This window comes from Anser brachyrhynchus (assembly GCF_964034855.1).
Source record: "Anser brachyrhynchus genome assembly, chromosome: 2".
Lineage (NCBI taxonomy): Eukaryota > Metazoa > Chordata > Aves > Anseriformes > Anatidae > Anser > Anser brachyrhynchus.
The window spans coordinates 154,645,097-154,667,115 of record NC_137695.1 but is presented as its reverse complement, the minus strand read 5'-3'; the positions used below and the strand labels follow the sequence as shown (position 1 = coordinate 154,667,115).

General features: G+C 36.6%; 1 protein-coding gene across 4 annotated transcripts in view; it reads right to left on the bottom strand.

Moving 5' to 3' along the window:
• KHDRBS3 (KH RNA binding domain containing, signal transduction associated 3) overlaps positions 1–22,019 on the bottom strand; it is a 96,206-nt gene that overhangs the window by 11,875 nt on the left and 62,312 nt on the right. For all 4 annotated transcript variants that reach the window (XR_013946779.1, XM_080580821.1, XM_080580822.1 and 1 more), the window contains one exon: positions 11,710–11,792. Coding sequence is in view for 3 of the 4 variants with exons in the window: in XM_080580821.1 (XP_080436947.1) it covers positions 11,710–11,792 (83 nt within the window). In the remaining variant the exon portion in view is untranslated. The remainder of the gene's footprint in view (positions 1–11,709; positions 11,793–22,019) is intronic.

The following is a 22,019-nucleotide window of genomic DNA, read 5'->3' as shown; positions in this document are numbered from 1 at the left end:
AGTCAACTGGGACCTCCCCCGATAGCCAGGACTTCCGATAAATGATGGTAAGCGGCTCGGCCAGCTCCTCTGCCAGTTCTTTCAGTACCCTCGGGTGCATCCCATCCGGCCCCATCGACTTGCGCACATCCAAGCTCCGTAGCAGGTCGCCAACCATTTCCTCATGGATAGCGAAGGCCACATCCTGCTCCCCATCCCCTTCCACCAGCTCAAGGCACTGGGTATCCAGAGAACAACCGGTACTGCCGCTAAAGACCGAGGCAAAGGCGGCATTAAGCACCTCAGCCTTTTCCTCATCCTTAGTAACTAGGTTTCCCCTCGCATCCAGTAAAGGATGGAGATTCTCCTTAGTCCTCTGTTTCGCGTTGATATATTTGTAAAAGGATTTTTTGTTGTCTTTAACAGCAGTAGCCAGGTTGAGCTCCAGATGAGCTTTGGCCTTTCTAATTTTCTCCCTGCACAGCCTCACTACATCCTTGTAGTCCTCCTCAGTGGCCCGCCCTTTTTTCCAAAGATTATAAACCCTCTTTTTTCTGCTAAGCACAAGCCGCAACTCTCTGTTGAGCCAGGCCGGTCTTCTTCCATGCCGGCTCGTCTTTGGACACGTGGGGACGGACCATATTTATGTTAAATATAATTTTTTTTCCTCTGGACAGAAAGTATGATGTCAAGTCTCACTTTTGAAGTACACATACTTTAAAAATCTTTAGGCAACAGTAAAAAAGACAAACATTGTGTGATATTTTTGTTTTAAAAGCATCCTTGATATTTACATTATTTTATATAGGTTCTACGGCATCCTAGCAATTCTGATTGAAGACTGTTCATGTTTAATATTTCCCTTTAACTGGTTTATTCTGCAAGGGAAACCCATTTCTTCCTACTCCTTTTCATCTCGTGTACCTCCCTCCTTTCAGAACAAAGGAAAAAACACTACAGGATCCCTTCTCTTCCCACCTGGCAATACTAAACTGGGAGTCTGCTTTGAGTTATGATGTTTTCAGATCTGAAATGTCCTCTTGAGGCCATTTTCTACAAATTTCTTTCCTGATTTTTTCCTTCTCCAGGTGTCTGCAAGCAGTTTCTCCCTAGAAGGTGGGGGCAATACCCAAAAATTCTGCACTGTCTTCTTCATACATGGACAATTGCACATAGTGCAGTTGGGTAAGCTTTTCAGGCATTTTCCTAATCTTGGAAAAAACAATACATAGAGCCCTTGTTTATATCTGCTCATATTTAGTTTCTTTTGTATTCCCATACCAGCACAATGTCTTTTGGGTTTTGAGAGAAGGCAGGGAGAAGACAAAGAAAAAAAATAGCAAACAACAATAAACTTAAGTATATTGCCTCAAAGTGGTGAGGGCTCCGCATTAAACTTATGATGCTTAGAGAAACTGTAAAGTGAGGCTTGAGTAGTTTATATAAGGCCACGGAGAAATGCCTGTTTTCTCTGTCCAAGAAGAAGGCAGAGATCTTGAGAATCTGCACGCTCAGGTTCTAGCACCACAACGCTGATGAAGTAAAGTCTTAGAGAAGTTGTTTTACTACGTAGAACAGAGCACTGCAACGCTGCCTGCCATTTTTCTAGAACCACTGTGCTGTGAGAAGTGTCTTCTAGAGTGAGCATTATGTTATATCTACACTTGAAGCAAAAGTAGTATGGTAACAAGTCTTATCACTAAGGGGAGAGTAAATGGGGTAAGGGGAGTTTAATGGAAAAGCCCAGACTTTAGCACTGTTTACTGGGTTTCCAAACATCAAGTGAAGCGGAACACTTTCCTCCTTTACAGTGAGGAAAACCAGCATTTTTTCTGCAACCAGTTCAGCCTTCTGTAATGCTTGCTAGGGAAAAATGGCTAAAAAATATATTTTTTTTCTGCTTTTTCTTTTACATATTAGTATCATAATTAATTTGGGGACTGACAGAAGGCAGGGCAGTTTCAGAAAACAACTGAACAGTGAAGACTTCCTTTGATTTTAATTGCAGCTTCACAAATGTCACCTCTGTCCTATAGAAATTACACATAAAAGCAGAGAAGTAGAAAGAACAAGATCTCTCTAGCAAGAGATCTTGTATGATAGACGCTGGCTGATAAGATCGTATCTGAACAGAACTCTTCCACAAGGAAAAGGCTCTTTCTTTCTAGCCTTCCTATCAAACCTTCATGCTCAGCTGCTTCTGATATCACAAACCATCTGTCAACAGTAAACAGGAAGAAGAGTGTCCCAAATGTTATTGTCAAGACAACGATCACAGTAGTGAAGCTTCTCATCTCCACAATGGTCTTGAACATTGAGCTGAGTATCTCTTCTTGATGCATTTGCGGATCATTAAAATAGAATCTGTAACCCAGCTTCCAGTAGCATAGCATGAAATTGGGACATCAGGAGGAAATTCATGTCTTTTCTTGCATCTTATGGATAGAAGATTTTTATTTACTGCTCAGTTCTGCCTCTTTTTGGCAGAAGTTTCTTTGGTACATACTCTTATCCCTGCATCTCAGTTTATGTCTGTAATACAGAGATAATGATCGCAGAAAGCAGCTGACACCTGTAAGTGAAAGCTTTATAAAATATAGGCAAATGATGCAATCATCCTTAAACTACATCCCATTTTAATCTCATAGTACAAATATCAACTCTCATTTCCTACAATCCTAAAAGATGACCAGAGTGCCCTCTCAAGGATTCTCTCAGCTATCTCTATTTAGAAATTATTTTTTATGGTAGGAGTTGGAATAATTTTCACTTATGTAGAAGAATAGTGAAATGTCTTCAGAATTGTCTGCATTCTGAAGCTACCTACCAGGCACTCAAGTACATCTGTCTACGTATTTCTACCAGAACTCTAAGCGCTCTAAGAACTAAGTTTTGCCGTAAAGCTAAGTTTTACCATCTGAGATGTCCATTTACTGATGTCTGTGAACTCATTCAGTCTTTTCTCCTTCAACTCTACTCTCATCACGTCCCATCTCTCAAAATGGATGTAGCAGAAGTGACTGAGGGGCACAAAGCAAACGTAAGACTTCCTCTGAGGAACAGCAGCAGCAGCAGCAACTTATAGTTTTATCTTGAAACTATCAGTAGACTACCATAAAAATCCATTCATAAACATGGGAGTTGCTAAATAAAACGCCAACAGTTTGCCACATCAAACAAGAAAGCACTAACAGAGGAACTAAGAAGTTGAGCTGCCTCACATCGGCGTTTTGGTTTGGCCTGTGAAATAGAACCAAGCTCCTGCCATCACCACATGACATTTGTCTGGCTCACAAAGCAGTTCGGGGGCACATGTGAACGAGACTGCTATCAGAGGAAAGCAAATTGGAAGTCTTGAATAATTCAGGTGTGTACTGAGAGTGTTCCAACAGCTAAATGAGAACAGAGATACGAACCAACATAAACATAACATTGAAGGATGTGTTTTCTTCCCCTCACTTCCAGACAGACAAAGACTACTCAGGACAATGGAAGCAGTGAGGATAACAAAGATCTGAATGGTATCAGTCAGACTTTTTAGACTACCTACTGCAATCCCAGAAGCAGCTGTGGGAACTATTCCATCTCTAATTCCTGGCTATCCCTCTTGAATCCCACACATGATGTTGGAGAGCTGAGATAATACTCCTTGTCACAGACTGGAGTACAAGATAACACTGCCTATAATACATTATCGTCCACAAAAACTGCACAGACGGTATGTCACCATTCTGTCATTAGAAATACTACTCAGTAAGATATACATCACACCTTCTTGTCTTTCTAATTTATTGAAGGAACAGTACAACTTTCATCAGTTTCCCATAAATTTGATAGCCTTACTCATCAGCTGAAATTGAAGAGTATTTGAGAAAAGAATTATCATTCCATCCCAGTTTTATGATTAGAATTCAAAATAATAAAAGTGCCATCAAGTAATATATTTAGTTAAAGACAGACTACATTTAACTGTTTTCAGGACTGTATAATCATAAGCATCTGACAGATCTTAAAAGTAATGCATTACCATGTTTGAGATCTTTCTGGTGCTTCCCTAGCACCCCTTACACCAGCAAGGTTCAAGTTGTGCTTCTCCAAGTACAATAAGGCAGACCTCTTCCTCTTGTGTTAAAAGCACAGTTCAATCCATTTAACTGCTAAGACTTGCTTGCTGGTCTCCTGTGGACTCTATGACGTATCAACGTGCATGTTCCAACTGCATTGCATACTGCTCTCATCTGATGTGATTATATGACAATAAACTTTAAATTCTGATGGGTACTGAACTAAGCATTTTCTATTATGTAGCATCTGGTGCCAAAATTGTGCTTAAAAGTACAATTTCCAACTCCCAGTTACTTCTTCTAAAATAAAAACTGGGGGGTGGGGGTGGGGGGGTGGGGTGGAGAGAAAGAAAGTTTTAAGGTTTTACTGCAACCAACTCCCTTTTTTAAAATTTGCCCAATTAAAATAGATATTCCCCCACCAATGGAAAAAAGCAAAATTTTTCTTTCGTTGAAAGAAAAGAAAATATACCAGTGTGGTCTCTAAAAAATAAAACTGCAATTTTCAGTTACTATTAGTAAGCAGATATAATACGCTGACTTTCAACCAGCGAAACAGCATCAAATTGTCATCTACATACAACATCAACACAATTCATCAACACAAATTCATCAACACAAGAAAGTGTTCTGAACTGATGAAGTCCGGTTTCTTATGCCCCTGTCATTTGACTAATAGACATTGGCTTCCAAAACAGTGTGAGCTTCCAGTGAAGTTCCTTCTCCACCCCAAATGTGGGAAATAAATCCTCCCTATATATAATACTAAAACTTGAAATTAATTTCTTAAATAGTGATACTTACTAATATCTACATGATGAGGATTCTGAAAAACTTTTCCAATTTTATGAGCACACCGTGTGAAATACTTGCATTACAATTTATTTTTCCTTTAAAGACGGTTATTTTAGTCATGTTCCTGTTTACTGAGGTTTCAGAACACTGATTTCTGTAAACCTTTTTTTTTTTTTAAAGTTGAAACGTATGCTAGATTAAGAATTAAAAGTAACTGTGCTTTTGTGAGGCACTTCTCAATATTTTATCTTATCACATCTTCACAGATGACAAAAAAAAGGAAATCAACTATCTGAAGATTTACCTGAAGAACTAGATCTGACAAACTGCAGAAAATAATGTCTTCCAAAAATAAGAGCATAAAAATCAAGCAGAAAACCACATAGCAGGGATTTTTAGTTAAAAGATACATTAGCTTGTTTATGCTAATGCTTTTGAAGCTTTATTTATTCAGAATTACAACATCCAATAAGCTCCTATATACCTGGTGCTCATGTAACAATAAAATTATAGCAAAATAGTAGCCATTTTCACTAACCCCACACTGCTACGGATTGATTTGATTTATAAGTCAGAGCATGAAACACTAGCAGCTAATAGCATTAAAATCCAGAGAATGACATCTTGAAAAGCTACAGTAACAGACACTGTTTTGCATATAATGCATATTTATACACCCTGGAAATGCATGATTGCTGACAAACTTAACAATGTAAATTTAAAACACTGAGCATCACAAACAAAATGTTAGCAATTAACTTTCAAATGCCAACAGCAACACCTCCGTAAGCTAGTTTCAAATCCATATACTCAGCTGTATGAAAATTCTCCTTTCATAAACGGAAACATTGTCATCTTCTGTGTGGCTACTGAGCACAGTTTCAGAATATACCTGAAAATTTGAGTTCCTAAGAGAAAATGGGGAGGACCACATCTATGGACCACGGTAAGAACTACATCCTCAGAGTCAGTTTGTCAAAACTAAGGTGCTTCTGGAATGGTATAAGATCAGGGATTTACAAATTTGGAAAATTTTAGTACGTCAGTTTAGCTGTGTTGTTTAGGCATCAGTTGAGCAATGGCCATTGCTTGAGTTTATTTATTTATTTATGTACTTATTTATTAAAAGGTAATCTTTTTCATGTGATATCCAGTCACTTTTTTCTTAAGTAACTACCACAAGCTACTAACCACAAATCTACTCAAACCTTTCAAACCCCTGAGTCCTCGTGCGCAGTCTTCTATAAAGAAATTGTCTTGAAACAGTCACTTGATGAACGGTGAAGAATAAGGCTTCACTGCATGGCATTTATAATGCTGGGTTTTTAATGTGGCTGGCAATTACCACGCGTGGTTATGTTTTCAAGGATTTAGGTAAAAGATTTAAAGTTGCATCATGTACTTATCCTTCAACACATCAATGAATGAACACAGTGAACTAGATGCATTGAATAAAAATAAGTGGAGTATACAGAATTTGTAAACTCCCTCCAAAAGTTCAGATTAGCTTGACAGGATGGCTCTAAGGCTTACAGGCAAATTGCAGTTATTTGAACGTACCACATTTTGGTGTGATTTGAAGTGGTAGCAATTATTGTTCAATATGCAAAGAAAGTGACTGAGAAACACTGTTTAAGTCAATAGCACAATGGTTGTTGCTGAGAGAAATGTGGAGGATTAAGAAGCAACTGTGAAAATCAGAAAACAGTGCAGGAAACAGTGTGGAAAAGCCAGCAATTATTTTAAGTGCTAATCTTTCCCCTTTTGTATCTGTGTTTAAGATTAAATTCTTCTGCAATGGAGTGAAGGCAAGATCACCCAGACTGAAGATCTAAAGCAATTTTAAAATCATAAATGTTACAAGTTAAACACCAAATGACTACATTACTACATGAGTGACTTACTATTTTTGTCCCTAAACAGACACAGACGTATAGTTATACAAACTATTTATTTTATAGTAGAGACTGTTGATCTCCACTATAGATAAAAATAATGAAGCTAGTCAAAAGCAATTTTTTTCCCCAGGAAAATAAATAAATAAATAAATGCAGTTTTGAATGCTACCAGAAAAGCATAAGAAGTTATTAGAAACTTCTGAGTGGCACGGGCAGACAGATGGGGTTCTCTAGATTACTTTTTTTTGTACTACAGTAACAGCGTTAGCCCTTCTCTCTTGATAGCAAACTTAAAAGCAAACAGTAAACCTTTAATGCTGTTGGAGAGGTAACAAACCCACCCCCTTTCTCCGCAACCTTGTCACATAATCTGAATTTTAGTAACAAACCTCGTTCTCTGGCATGTTAACTCTCTGCAGCATCTGTCAATGCTATGAATGGTTGATCATAAGTACCTCTGTAGTCATCTCAATGCTATTAAGCAGATGGCAGCGCTAAATCCGAATGATGTAGTACATCTCCCTGGTGGACTTTGTTTCCATACACTACCATTATTCTACAATTCCTCAGTGATAAATCTTACGTATTCTAGAGAACATTAAACAGTGAACTGACAGCGCCAATTGATTTATTAGCATCCGTTTCCCTTTGCCCTATTATTGTCTTCGCAAACATTTGTGCAGATCATGTATGGAGCCACTAAGGGATGAAAGCATGTTTGCTCAATTTGTAACATATTTCAGAGATTTAGAATTAATAGATTTTTTTTTCATATGGAAAAAATGTTTAAACTGATCTACCAATTAAAATTAAGACCCAATTAAATTCTGCTGTTTCCTCCACAACATTATTCTCTGAATTTTCATAGCAGTAACATCGGTCCATTAAAATACCCACTACTTGCTGCAATAAATCCAAGTCAAAGATTACGGTTCTAGACAGGTTTGGGAAGTCCTTTAAGGGTCAGCTGGGTCATGTAACTAAGCATTCATGCAGGGATAAGGGGAGCTGCCAAACCTACCTGCATCTGACATATGCAAGTATCTGCACCAGGAGTCCCATGGGGAGATTATCACAGTGGTATCGCACACTTGCAATTCACATTCTTCCCTAAGATCCCAAAAAGTTTTTGGCATACAACTGTGAATATTAAATTACTACACACTTATATAGGACAGATTTCCTGAAGGAATTACTGACGGCATAAAGTGAAGCCTGCCCTGCTTGACCAAGTAACTAATTCTAGTCTTGCTGCTTTCCTTACCTCAGCATTACGTATCTCCCGTAAATGATCATAGCTTCTGACAGCTTTCAGTGCTCTATTAAGGTTAAAACTGTCCTGGCTGCTTGAAGTATTTGATTTTCAGAAGCTGAGAAATGTTTTGTTAAATTAATTTTAGACTATTATATATATATATTTATGAAGATACTGGACAGCCTCATTTATTAACCCTACTAGTTTGCACTGGCATAAATTTCATCTAAGGAGTCTCTTTTTTGCAAAAAAACTAAACATACAATTTAGTTGCATCTCTTCTAAAAATCTGTTAAGATAACCAGTCAAACTCAGTGCAGCTCCAAGGGATATTTTTTAAAGGTTCTTTAACCATAAAATATAATTCTGATAAGAAAACATCCCCAAGCACTACAATCTGGGGCTTTGTTACATGAACAAACAGCAGTGGATAAGAAAATGTTTTAAATGAAAACGACTTCTATGGGATTACAGGGCATTAAGATGGATGACAACTTGGAGAGAACTCTGATGTTTCTCTCCCTATTAATGCTGTGACAGGTTTTAAGTAAGGCTTCACATTGTGCGTGACTTTTATATCCCTTCTTGTACTTGACAATGTCAAATAAAATGCCATTGAAATTTAAACACATATAATTTGGTAGCAGCAAGCAGGTTACAGTCGGGAAGAACTGTTTGCAAACTCATGCGAATTCTCAGCTACCTTAATGCACACAGAAATACACAATATGCTGTTCTTCGTATCTGAACATACCATGACATCCTAGTCCATCTCAGATTTGGCCATTTCTGGAAAGTACAGTAAACATGTCACAACTAAAAACAGAATACATGAGAGTACTGCTGTGCTGTATTGAATGGATGAATTTGGAGAACATATACTCATGCACACAGACATCTCAAAAATGTGCTGCCATGCAAAAAAAAATAAAAAAGAGAGGTATTTTAATTCTATTACAAATTTCCATCTTTGACAAAGGGAGCACTGAAATATGCAAAACCTTTAAAAACAAAGGGAATATTTCAACTGTCTCCACTGTATCACACAGGAAAATACACTTGTAAACATTAACCAAGTTTGATGAGGTGCATGAACAGGATTCATATGCTGAAAATCTATTGCAAATGATTTTCTGAACAAGCTCATCTTTTCCGTTTCTTAGCTATTTCTCAACTTCCTTCACTAATACAGAATGTCTTTAATATCACAATCTTCTGGAGAAATCAGTATCAGAAGATATACTAAAAATACTATTACTGTTTTAAAAGATTATTGCTTTCAACATTACAAATGAAAAGAAGAAATGTTGTTTATACATGCTTGTCACCAATGCATTTTAAACATATAAATGCCCTCTACACACCAGTCTTTTCTACCATGCTTTATAATGAGGGTAAAATATCAAGAATGATATAAGGTTAAACTACACAAACAATTCTATTTCCCGTAATTTCCTTCACAGAAAGAACATAGTAATACACCTAAATATGATAAGTATCTCTCAGTGGTTACAAAATGACATTTTGCAATATGGGCTACTATTTGATATTCAAATTAGAGCCAGGAATGCTGTTCTAGGTAGCTCAGATGGCTGTTTATAGTTATTACTTTTTGCCTGCCAATACAATCCTAAAATTATTTTTGCCAAGCCAGAAAACACGCTAGAGAATGAGTATCCATGCCCCATTTGAAATACACAAGTGAGTGAATCATTTCTTGCTTTGTTTTACCATGTAGCACTTACTAAGATTATGGTAAAAAAATAATTATTCAAGAGATAATGAAATCGAAATCTACCCATATGTAATACTGTGAAACTACAGGCAAAATAGAAAGTAAAGCAAACAATTTGTGAATCATCTCCTTCCAGACCAAGCTCAGTATAGTCATATTGTATGTATGAATATTATACATATTCTTATGTATAATTATTAGCTCTTTACGTGAGCAAATATATTTATTGGAAAACCTGCTTTTTGCTAATTTTAGTTCAAATGAAAAAATATCCTAGTGAAAGCCTGCTTAGCATGAAAAAGAAGCAAATGCTAGTAATGTTTTCAGTTTGGGCTCAGTCAAATGACTTGGTAATGAAATCTGACTGTTTGTGTGCAATAAACACTGTTACCAACACTAGAAGCAGTAAAACAGAATAGAATTACCAACATAAAAGTTGAGGACTATTTTGGTAATTTTCTTTTTGGAAAAAAAAATCCATTACCAGCAGCTGGTCTCTAAATGCCTACAGAGCATCATATTTTAGAGGTCCTACACTGCTGGTGTCATGCCTTTTTTTTTTTTTTTTTTAAATCAATTTTCAGTAGCTTGCAAGAGTTTACAGGAATCAAGTATCATATGTACAAAAGTATTATTTTCCTTGTGTTAGATCTCAATAATAATGACATTGGAACTTTCCACTAAGCTTTTTCACACTGAGTTGTTGGGCACAGGAAAATATTCATTTATACAATGAAATTTATGTTGGGTGTGTCAACACTACAGCAAAGCAGATGTCAACTGCAAACAGCTTTGATCTCAACTTTGCGGTGAACAGTTCTGTAGTATTTCAGATACGGCTGCACTGAACAAAGTAGTCTAAACATTCAGTGGAAGGTAAATGGATACTGCTCTGATTCTTTCATTAACACAGTGTCAACCAACAACTCCCTTTCCTCTGTCTTGTTCCCAGTGGGCATGGTTTGGAGCCCTAAGCACCGCAAATAACCAAAGCAATAACGTATAACTAGAGCATTTCCTAGCATTTTTTTCAGCATTGTCTCAACCATTTTAAGTTTATTGCCATAAATTGTTTCAAGAAATTCTCAGTGACATCAGGAAATCTACTACTAATCAAACTGTCAGCATGGTCTAAGAAAAAGAGTAAGAAGAAATTCACTAAAAGGTGCACAAAAATTCCCTTTCCTTTTTCAAATGTGCCCACTAGATGTACCCCAAAATGGGGATGATCAGCCACATTACTAAAAAATGTGTCATGTCATATTTGTTACAACCTGATACAAGTAGTTTGTACGTCACAGCTTTATTGTTTTTTTTTCCAGCACTGGGAACTAGGACACAATAGTTTTCCTTTCAATTCATGGAACTTTAAAATAGTTTCTTTAAGAAAGCAAAATTCTAAGTAAATAAATCAGAAGTGCTTAAAAATACTGTTGGGAATGTAAAGGGAGGAAAGGGACACAAATTAACATGAGATTTAAATTGTTCATAAACACGCAATTCCACAGAAGCATATACTATTAGTTTTTGTTTGCCTTTTTTTTTTTTAACATAGCAACACCAAATAAATGTAAAGTACTGCAGTATAATCAGGTTTGAAAAGTGAAAAAAAAAAAAATCAGCTGTTTCAGATGATTTACTACCTTTTGTAGAGTTCCCCACACCTTATAAAAATTTTTTTGAACATTAATTCAAAATTAATATTCAATTTTCCTAAATTTCTTGAACAGCCAAACACTTTGATTTGTGATTTGGCATCATGGAAATTCTTTGTCTCAAGATATCACTTGCTTCTTTTCAACCACTAAGTAACTTGACTTTTTTACTTCTGCACTACTAGAGACAAAACGCTGGAGGGTATTTCTAATAAGCCTCTTATAATATTTTTACTGTCTAAAATGAATCTGAGAAAGTAATTAAGTAAAATTAACTTTCCAACTGTACAATATTTCACCTGTAGTTACTGCAGATCTTGGAACTTACCTCTGTGCTTGAGTACTATAGCTGTTGTCATAGGAATCATAGCTTTGCTCATCATAAGCAGTTCCATAACCATCATCATACTCCTGAAAGGATATAAAATAAAGGTAATATTAACCCTGAGCACAGTCTAGAAACAAAGTAATGACTTAGTTCTAAACATCAAAGACAATACCCTCCTGAAATGGATATAAGACATATATAAATCCCGAGATGGCAAAATCTTGATATTAAGAGACTAATTCCACATACATCTAAGACTGTATAATAAGCTTGAAAATATCTTGAGCTACTGGCAGCAATGTGCTTCAAAACAGATATTTTAGTTTAAAATACTGGCTTGTGCAGAGAAAACTACAAATACTTCATGTCTCCACATCTTTGAATTTGAGGTATGTCAGCTACTGACCTTCAAGAAAGTTCAGGGAAGCACTTCAGTTAGGAACCAAAGCATCTAAATAAAAGATTGTGAACTGACTGATGTTGCTGACTCTTAATTCTGGACACTAAATTCAGTATTCCTATGTAGACTACAGACGGGAAAGAGATTTTCCCTAGAGATAACACTAGTAAGAACCACAGCTTTACCTTGAATGCCCTCTGTACACTCTTCACCCTGTAGGAGTTTAGTAACTGTTATTTAAGACACTAAATTAATGACTCCAATAGTGTTTCTCTTGAAGTATTTAAGAATTTTGGTAAAGTATACACCGCAATACTGCTCTTCCCAAAATAGCACGGCGTTTAAATACTAACTTGAACAAACCATGTTAGCTCCAGCCACAAGCCATACAGAAGTTTAACATAAAAACAGGTGACAATGATGCTGTGCTTTCATGGAAAGATGGAATGTAGAAATCCAAAGAACTGTCACTAATTTACCATTGGATCAAACAATAAACTTAACTGAGCTAAGCTGATGTTGAGTAAAAATGGCATTTCCTTTGTACTGATCCCTGACGTGGGAGATTTCGGAAATCCTATGCAAATACCCCAAAGGCCTCAATGAATATTTACAGTTATCTTCTCCAGTTTCACCAAATGAGAATAACTCTAATTAGAAGGCACTTCGAAAACATAGGGACCCAGAGAAACCAAAATCAGGCAATGTCACATAAATATATTTTTCTGAATAAGCGTGTATCAACCCTGGCAATATAAGAATAAAGTCTTATGAAATAACAATCTCTCTCCTAGGAAAAGAATCCTTTTCAAGAAATTTTCAGTGAAGACTGATAATAATAAAAACTACAGCTTGTGTCAATTAGGTAGGGCTTGTCCTACTCTAGTAGAAAACACCTTCGATAATTTGCATCTGACAGCTTGCTCGGAAGGAAAGCTTTCTACAGCAGAAATGCCAACGACATCCTCAAAACAAACAGGAAGCTGTGAGTTTGCTGAGAGATTTTCTAGCATTTTCATGTCATTTGAAATTGCTTATATGGAAAACCAAGCAAGCAGCCCACCAGTACTGGTCTGCCACTGCTAGATCAGTGAACGTGATTGTTTCCCAGCAATGATTAGAGAAGGGTGTCCATGAATATTTGCAGGCACAAGGGAGTGACAGCCTATTCATAGGCCTGGAAAAGGAAAAAAAGATTCTTCCAATTTTGTGTCGCAAAGAGATGCACGGATAAACGGTCCCACTCAAAAAAGGAAATTCATTGTTTGCTCTTTCAATAATTCACTGTCCTGAAACTAAAAGCTAAAATAGAGTCTTAGCGTTTTCTTTGCCCATCTGATACAGATATGGATTTTCCTTGATGAGCCACACACTAAACCCACAAAACCATTCCCTCCTGGCAGTTATTATGAACAAGCACTTTATTACTTCTTGATGCAATGCACAGACATCTGTTAACAATACAGACATTGATCAGCAGCAGAAGCTGTCTGAGCCAATGTATTTGCTCTGTTCCAGAGCATTTACATGACATTTGGTCTCCTCTCATAGAATCTGCTAACTGTGAATGAGCCATCCCTAACACCCCTATCTCCAACGATATATGCACATCAGTGACAACAAATCGAAGCAGAGGACTGAAATTAACCTTTTAACATTTCAGGAGAACTCTGCCCCTAAGGAATTCTTCAAGAATTCTTAAGCAACCAGTCCTATTTTTCACATTTATATCAATAACTTAAAAAAAAAAAAAAGGAAAAAAAAAGGAAAAAAAAAATGGAGGAAGAAAAGGGTAAAACAGACTAGCCTGAAGCTATGGTGTATCTATGACTTCTTACAGACAAAAGAACAAAGTTTACTTGAAATAGGAAAAGCATTATCAGCCTAACAAAATGCCCAGCAGAATGAAAGTACTATTTTGTGAAGGCCAATGTTTTGTATCAGGCTTGTGTGTATGTAGCTAGCTTTCTCTTCCAGAAAACTTTTGCTTGGAACTCACTATTGTTTACCATTGTGTGTGTTAATTTCTAAAGTAGAGAATTTATTAAATTTTGCATTATTATTTTGCTGAAGGTGACTCTAAGCTTTGAATGGAAAGATAACTGGTTTCTATTTTTCATATGTAGGATGCCTGGCACCTAAGCATTAAGATCAACCTATGGTGTTGCAATTACCATAATCTGCTTAAATAGATCCATTCTTCCTTTTTATTGCTGTATTTACATTTGTAAAATCACAGATATACATTAAAAACAAAATAAACTTCCTCTGCTACATGATGCAAAAATACACTATGTTTAAAGAGGTGCTTATGATGTCTTGTTAAGAGAGAAAAGATTCAAATTCCACATTTATTTACTGTGCACTACTCCCTTGAAACAGCAAGGAGGCAAGGGCAGCCAAACTATGTTTCAGAGCTTTCCCTGAACTAGATGTGACATCGTATTTTCTGTCAGTCACACTGCATTTGAAAACTTTCCCTTCTGGGAGGTTATTATTAAGGCTGGTCAAGGCAGAGTATTTTCAGTTTTTAATTAAATCCACACTATTTTTTGTTTCTGAAACAGACCTCTTGTGAATTCAATAAATCATAGAATCATAGAATATCCTGAGTCGGAAGCAACCCACGAGGATCATCCAAGTCCAACTACTAGCTCCACACAGGACCACCCAGAAATCAGACCATGTGTCTGAAAGCATTGTCCAAATGCTTCTTGAACTCTGGCAGGCTCAGTGCCATGACCACTTCCCTGGCAATGTTTTATTTAACCTTAGTTATTATCTATACAAAATATCCTCAGCCATCTGACATGTTTCAGCACTATAAAACATCATTCAAACTTAAATAAAAGTAATTTTACATATAATGAAGAGGCAGAGGAGAGAACTTTAGTATAGGATAGCTGTGATTATTTAAGTACATCATATTCACTGGCAAACAGTAAGGATTTCTCTTCCTAAAGCTCTTCCTAAAGATAATCGGTAATCATTAAGAGTTTACTAGTGAAGCCATATTTCTTCTCCAAAAAACAAAAGCCCAACAAAATGATGTTTTTAGCCCATGAATGGAAGCACTTTGTTTCTATTATTCATATTCTACTTCTCAGGACAACTTAGAAAACTAACTCTCACAGATTTAGTCTGAAGAAAAGGCAGCAAACGTGCTGTACAGTTTATGCTTACAATACAAAAATGTAGAAAAAATAGTGAGCTGAAAATGCTATCATCATCTCATAACTGCAGGTACTTTCCACAGGCACTTGAAATATCAAGCAGGAAAGCATCAAGAGGCAATGGCCTGACTTATGTTCTTTATGATCTTAAGATTTTTTTTTCCAAAGGAAAAGAACGGTTAGAATTACAAGACAGATCTTCTGAAAAAAAATATGAAACTGTTCTGCAAAATCTCTAACCTTGTTAATAACGCCACTATTAAGCTAGCATCACATTACATTTCCTCTGGAAGAGAGCTTTTGCCTGCAGTTGTCTTAATGATAGCACCTGCAGTTGATGAAAATCCAAAGGGTGAAGAGCAGCGTTTGGTAGCTGCAATTGTCTAGTGCAAAGTGCAGACATTTTTCATGGACAGAACCAAAGGCAATACGTAAATATGCATCCTCCAAGTATATTAAACAGTAAGTTACAATCACAGGTCAAATGATGATAAAACCAATGAAAGCAATCTTTGCCAAAACCTCTGCAGTGCCCGACACATTCTAAATCAAGCTAAGTCTTGCTCATCTGTATTTCTTTCTAATGATTAAGTACTTTAAACATACCCTTGTTCATGGGGAATAGGAAATGGTGGCTTTAAATTATAATCTGCTGGCAGTGACAGTGACAGACTAGTGTCTGGGCCCCCTTTAGGTGAAATTAACAATGTTTCAAAGAGAACAAGACAGAGAAGCAGGAAAAAGAGGGGGTAAAAAGTTCATTTTAGCAAAAAGGCCATTTGCAGTGCTGGAAAAAATCATCAAATCAATAAGAAATCATTTTCCCTGCTCTGCCCCACTACGGAAATATATCCAAGGGAAAAAAAAATAATTAAGGCTGTTATCACTATAACTAAAAGGTTGTTGTTTCTTTTCCTCATCATTCTCTGAAATTAATACTTACACCAGTACTTCATCACCAAATACTGGTGGAACTTCGTCTTTTCAGATAAAAACGATCACAAACAAAAAAATACAGTGCTCAGAAATTAACTTGAAGGAGAAAGCACATGAGACAACATCAGCACTAGGCAGTAAAGAATTTTTTCAGCAAATTAGAATTGTAAAAGGAAGGAACAGCCATTTTGTCGTGTGAAAATAACATCTCCCCATCACTGAAACAACAGGGAATACGGGGCAATCAGAACAAATATGGGCAGCTACTTCCATCTGAAGTCTGAATGCTAACATTAAGGACATTTGCAGCAAACACGTACAGATTGTAAGCTCTTAGTTTGTACATTTTCATCTGTTTTCATCTAGAAGGAGACCAGAGCATATTCAACCAGAACAAATAAGGTATTTATGAAATGGGAGAGATGTACCAGTGGATTCTGTTTCGTGCACTTAAAAAAAAAAAAATAGAAGAGTTGCTAATGAATATAGGCAGCAGCATTTAAACCAAGTGACTACCAGGCCAAAACAGTTCTCTTTCTGTATACGGTGGCCAGGGCCAGAGTAAGAATCACAAGGAGAACTAAGGCCTATGCAATAACATCAAGTCACAACATGGCCCCAGTTCAGATTAGCTGCTTGAACTCTGAAATAATTCAAGAATTATTTTATGTACACAATATAGGTTATGTTTCAACCTCAAAATAAGCAGGCAGAAAAACTTTTCAGCTTTGCCTCCAAAAAACATCCCACAGTTTCCATAGCTAAAATGTCGTCTGATCTCCTGAGAAAATAGAAAGATTTTCCACTGTCTCTTCAGCACATCCTGAAAACCCCAACAGCAAAGGAAAACATAAAAGAAAAATAAACAATGAATTGAGGGTCTTAATACCTTTAAAACTCTTTGTTTCTTCACATTTCTTTTTTCTTGACCTACTTAGCATGAAACAGAACATTGCAACTTAAAAAAAAAAAAAAAAAAATGTTCTGATGCTTTGAACTTCCTTTCCAAAAGCCTTACCAGAATTTACACTGACTTTAAGCACTTTTGAAAAACAAAAACTCAGCGAACGCATTGCTTTAAAAAAAAAGGTAAGATTTAAGTGTAAACCAGAACATTATCTACAGAAGGGAACAGAGACAGAAAGGACAAAAAGATCATTTATGTAGTTCCTAGAGAATGAAGCTTCTTCAAACCCTTTTCCAGGAACTCACACAAAGCTGCACACTCAAAACAACTACACAAACAAGAATATTTGAAATTAATTTGAATAAAACTATTGCAAGTTTTTAGGAAAGTATCGGTATTCAGAATATCAAGGTAAATTAAAACATGGTGCAACTATTGCAAAGTGAGATTAAAATTATACTGGAAATCAACGCAGGTAGAATTTAAGCTCTTTTCAAAGTCTTATGTCCTCCGGACTAACCCTTATTTTGCCTAATATTTTGCTCCCCATTCCAGGAAACATTCACTTGTAAATAAAGAACTTGTATTTTTCATATGGCATACAAAGATTTTGCTCTTTTTTTTTTTTTCCTACAGATCTTTCCTTTTCAACCAGGAACAGTAAATGAGCAAATGAATGTTAATGAGAAGAAGCAGTCTAGTTTAAAAACAGTTTACCTTGCAAAATCAACATCAACGTTGCTCCAAGAAATTGCTTCCACAGTATGTTTTTTGTAATCCTTACTGTTTTTCAAAATCTTCTAAACCAAATATGATCTCAGTGAGGAGATGCAGAAAGGATAATTACAAATCAGAATGCTCTGTTGAAAGGATTAACTCCTGAACATCTTATCAACTCTTATAGACTCCATACAGCCCTCAGACACCTAGGAACTGATATTAAGAGACCCGGTAGGGACTGAGGCCACCTAACTTAACGAGATGAGTGGTAACACTGAAGGTATGAAAAACACACAGATTGTGGCCTCAACCCTGTCAGTGTTCAAGAAGCATTTAGACAATGCTCTTAAATATATGGTTTAACTCTCAGGTTGCCCTGTGTGGAGCCAGAAGTTGGACTTGATGATCCTCGTGGGTCCCTTCCTACTCAGGATGTTCTATGATTCTACATCTGTGGTATACAGTTCTTTAGGAATTGAAGTATACTCCCCTCCACTTGGAGTTCATAGCCCTAAATGCATCCATTGCATTAGACATTTTCCTCACACAAAGGAAATGGGACTTTATATATTACAACCAATACTCAGCATCTGCAGAATTAAACCCGAATTCTTGACATCAAGCCTGGGAGAATTTGAACGAACTTTCTAAGAAGATGCACTAAACAGTAGGCGGTAGGTTGTTCAGCTGAATGTGCTCCCACCTGTAAGAAGTAAGACTTTGTATTCATTCATTCATTCATTAATTGACACGTACATTTTATATTAATCACTGGATTGTGAAATGGAGTCTAGACTTCTGCTCTTAGCCATCCAGCCACACATCACTTGTGAACAAACCAACCCCATCTCTTCCTTCCCTTTAAGCTTCCCATAAAGTTCTAAGAACTCCTTCCAAAATGGAAAGGATGGAAACCACAGCTCCTGACGCTGAGAATGCCAGCACAGCCATTAGGCTGGTGGTTAGCACATGCTCTCCAGAGAGAACTGAGGGAACGTGAATACCTGCAACAAGAGTCTAAACCAAGAGCCTTTCGATACTGGAGAAATACCAAGCTTGCAAATAAGCATGACTTACAGCATCCCATCTGATCATTTTTTGGGTAGGATCTTGTTATACAGCAGGTTACAATGATGTCTTTTGGGTCTTCCCCATTTCTCATATGGAGTAGTATGAGCATAATCTCATCCTATTGTAGCACATATATCTTATAGTATATGTAGTATAAGTATAGTCCTATAGAATAGACTTAGTATGAGAATTACAATCTTAAGTCTGAATTCAGTCTGAAAACACTGCTTTGTGTACCAGTAAAAACAATGTATTTCTGGAAATATCCACAAATGTATGCTTCAGGAACTATAAACTTAGAAACTTAAGAATCTCTAAGCTTTAGGATCTTACAGAATCAAATGATAACTAAGCACAGATTTTAAAGTTTAGATCTTGAAGTTTGTTACCAGTATCTGTTATACATCCAACTGTTTTGTTCATCCTTTGAAGAAGCCTGTATCTTCAAATCAAAAAACCTTGACATGTAATTGTAAATTGTTCATAATGTTCTTTTTCAAGCTACAATTTACCTAACATTAGAAAGACTCCCTAGGTCTCTTAGCGGTAGACATTCCATCATAATTCAATTTCCAATTACGGAAAGCAATCTCATTGAAGCACTCTAATTGAAACACTGCTAGACATTATACACATGGTCACTACTTTAAGTAACCCTTGTCTGAACACAAGAAAACATCAATAAACATCCAGAAACAGAACTAAAGCTCTGCCACCACTTTACACTCACAGACACTAGGAGGAACATTTAGAACTGATTGCTTTCTGAAATACTGCTGAAGCAAGTCTTGACCATAACTTGCTCAATTGCAGTTATTTTTCAGTTCCACACTGCCACAAGAATTCATTTTACTTTAAACAATTTATGTTAAAAGTCCAGTCCTTAATGCCTAACATCTGATTATCAGCTCAGATAAATCTCACGTTTCATTTAAAACATATAAGCAGTCAAAATGGGACTCGGCGTGGCATCATAACAAATATGTTCCCTCAGAGTACAGAATTTAAATACTTAGAGAATATTTGAAAAACACTTCTGTGAAACAAGAGCAGGAGTGAATAAATAACTAATCTTAAAAAGCTTCAGCCCCATTGCTGTGTTACTGATTTGGAAAAAAGACCCAAAGGTTTAAAGCTGGTAGAGACGACAACAAGAAGAAGCAAAAAGCAGAAACTGTTACTAGACAGTAATTGAGATCGAACAGTTACGTTCTAACCTCTGTTTGCCTGAATATTGATTAAGGAGTCAACACTAAAAAAAAGTAGTGAATTGCTAGCATACTGTTACTTATTTCTTGCTTATTGAAAATTATGGAAAAGATTAAAATCTCCAGGTAGTAGTTAAATACAATTTCTGTTCCTTATCTGAATGGAATAAATTGTAAGTTTACAAATATATGAAAAATATTTTGACTTTTATCTATTGCATGTTTGGTTCAGTAAGTATAGAAACACTCTCATAATTAAGAGAACAGTGTCCCTGAGACTATCTGCAAGTGCTTCAATAAATCTAGCAACCATCTTGTATGTTTTCCCTTATCCAAGTATTATAAAAATAATCCTGGCCATGCTTCCATCTCATACTAGGCTTCCTCCTGACCCACGCAGTCGAAGACACAAAAATGAGAGTCATATTAGCCCTTGGAGAAAGTTTATCACACCAGAGCAGCGAGGATGGAACAGTGATTATAAAGCTGGCTGGCTGCAGATGCCTGAAATTTTCCTATCATCCAAGCTGATGCTACAGCTGTTAAAAAAAATAATCTTAACAGGAAACAATACGCAACTGCGGTTTAGTAGCTTCAAAAACTTTATCATGGTACTAGCAATACTGTAAAGTCCTAGGAGAAATGGGTTATGGGGCTGAATGAGATGTGTAAGTGAGACTTGCAAAAGTGGAGTGGGAAAACTAGGCATACTGAACTGGAAAAATGTGCAGGACGTTGAGTGACTTCAGCAGAGAAGGCCACATGAAGCACCCAGAGTCAGCATTACAGATATCTGAGAAAGCTGGCTGATGAACAGAAATACTCTACCTCTGTGCAGAGCCTTCTGTAACAGTTATGTTCTGGACAACTTACTTATGGGCTCAAAATACAGGACAGAAATGATCACTTATTTCTGTTGATCTTGAGCCTTTGTTAAAATGCATCTACATCCAAATAAATTACTTTTTGCCTCTGGCATGATTTTCCCAGTTTAAGATTCTTCCTCCAGAATTAACCCTTCTGTTTTTTCAGACTACAGTAACCATCTTCCATTTTGGTGTTTTTTTAAAAGTAACATCTTAAGAAAAAAAAGGGGGGGGGGGGGGGGAGATAACGATAGGCAGGAGGCAGAACTGAGTAAATTACTCTTAGATGTTAGATTCGTTGGTCTGACAGATGTTCAGGACAACGGAAAGAGGTTGCCAAAGGGAGAGACTGAAAGCGGAAGCTGTTTATGCGAGTTAATAATGGCCTCATTTTCTGTCACATCATGTACATAACAGTATGCCAGAGGAAAAGGGCAAGTATTTTATGTACTGGAAGTCCTGCATCGTCTTAGATTATGGAATTACAGAAGCAAGTGGTTGAAGGCTTCCATCCAGAATATAGTTTGCTTCTTTCTAAACTTACATATTTTCACACTATTTCAACAAATACAAAGTAGAGGCTTGTAAGCCTATAGGAATGAAAACCTTCATGAATCCTTGCAGACATTCCAGTGTTCAATGGAAAAGTTTCAAATGCTGATCTGTAACTTTTCCAGATATCCTGTTTTCTGTAGCTCAGAAACTATATGCCACAGATGCTGCTTAAAATAACATGTTACGATACCCCCAGTCTCACGGATGTTGTCATTCTATTGACTTCTCAGCAAATTGTGACACCTTACCCTCCTTGGATATTGAGTTTGCAAAACAGCACTTAATACATAGACACAGGCAACAAGCAATTAGTAAGCAAGGACAGAAATATTACTAATGACTCTTACCATGTTACCTAAATCAATAAAATATACAGTTTTGGCACTTTGATTGTATGCTACAATTGGGCAGGTGGAAACAGTATCAGACTTTAACACCTAACATAAAATACCCTAATGGTTCACGTCCTAGAAA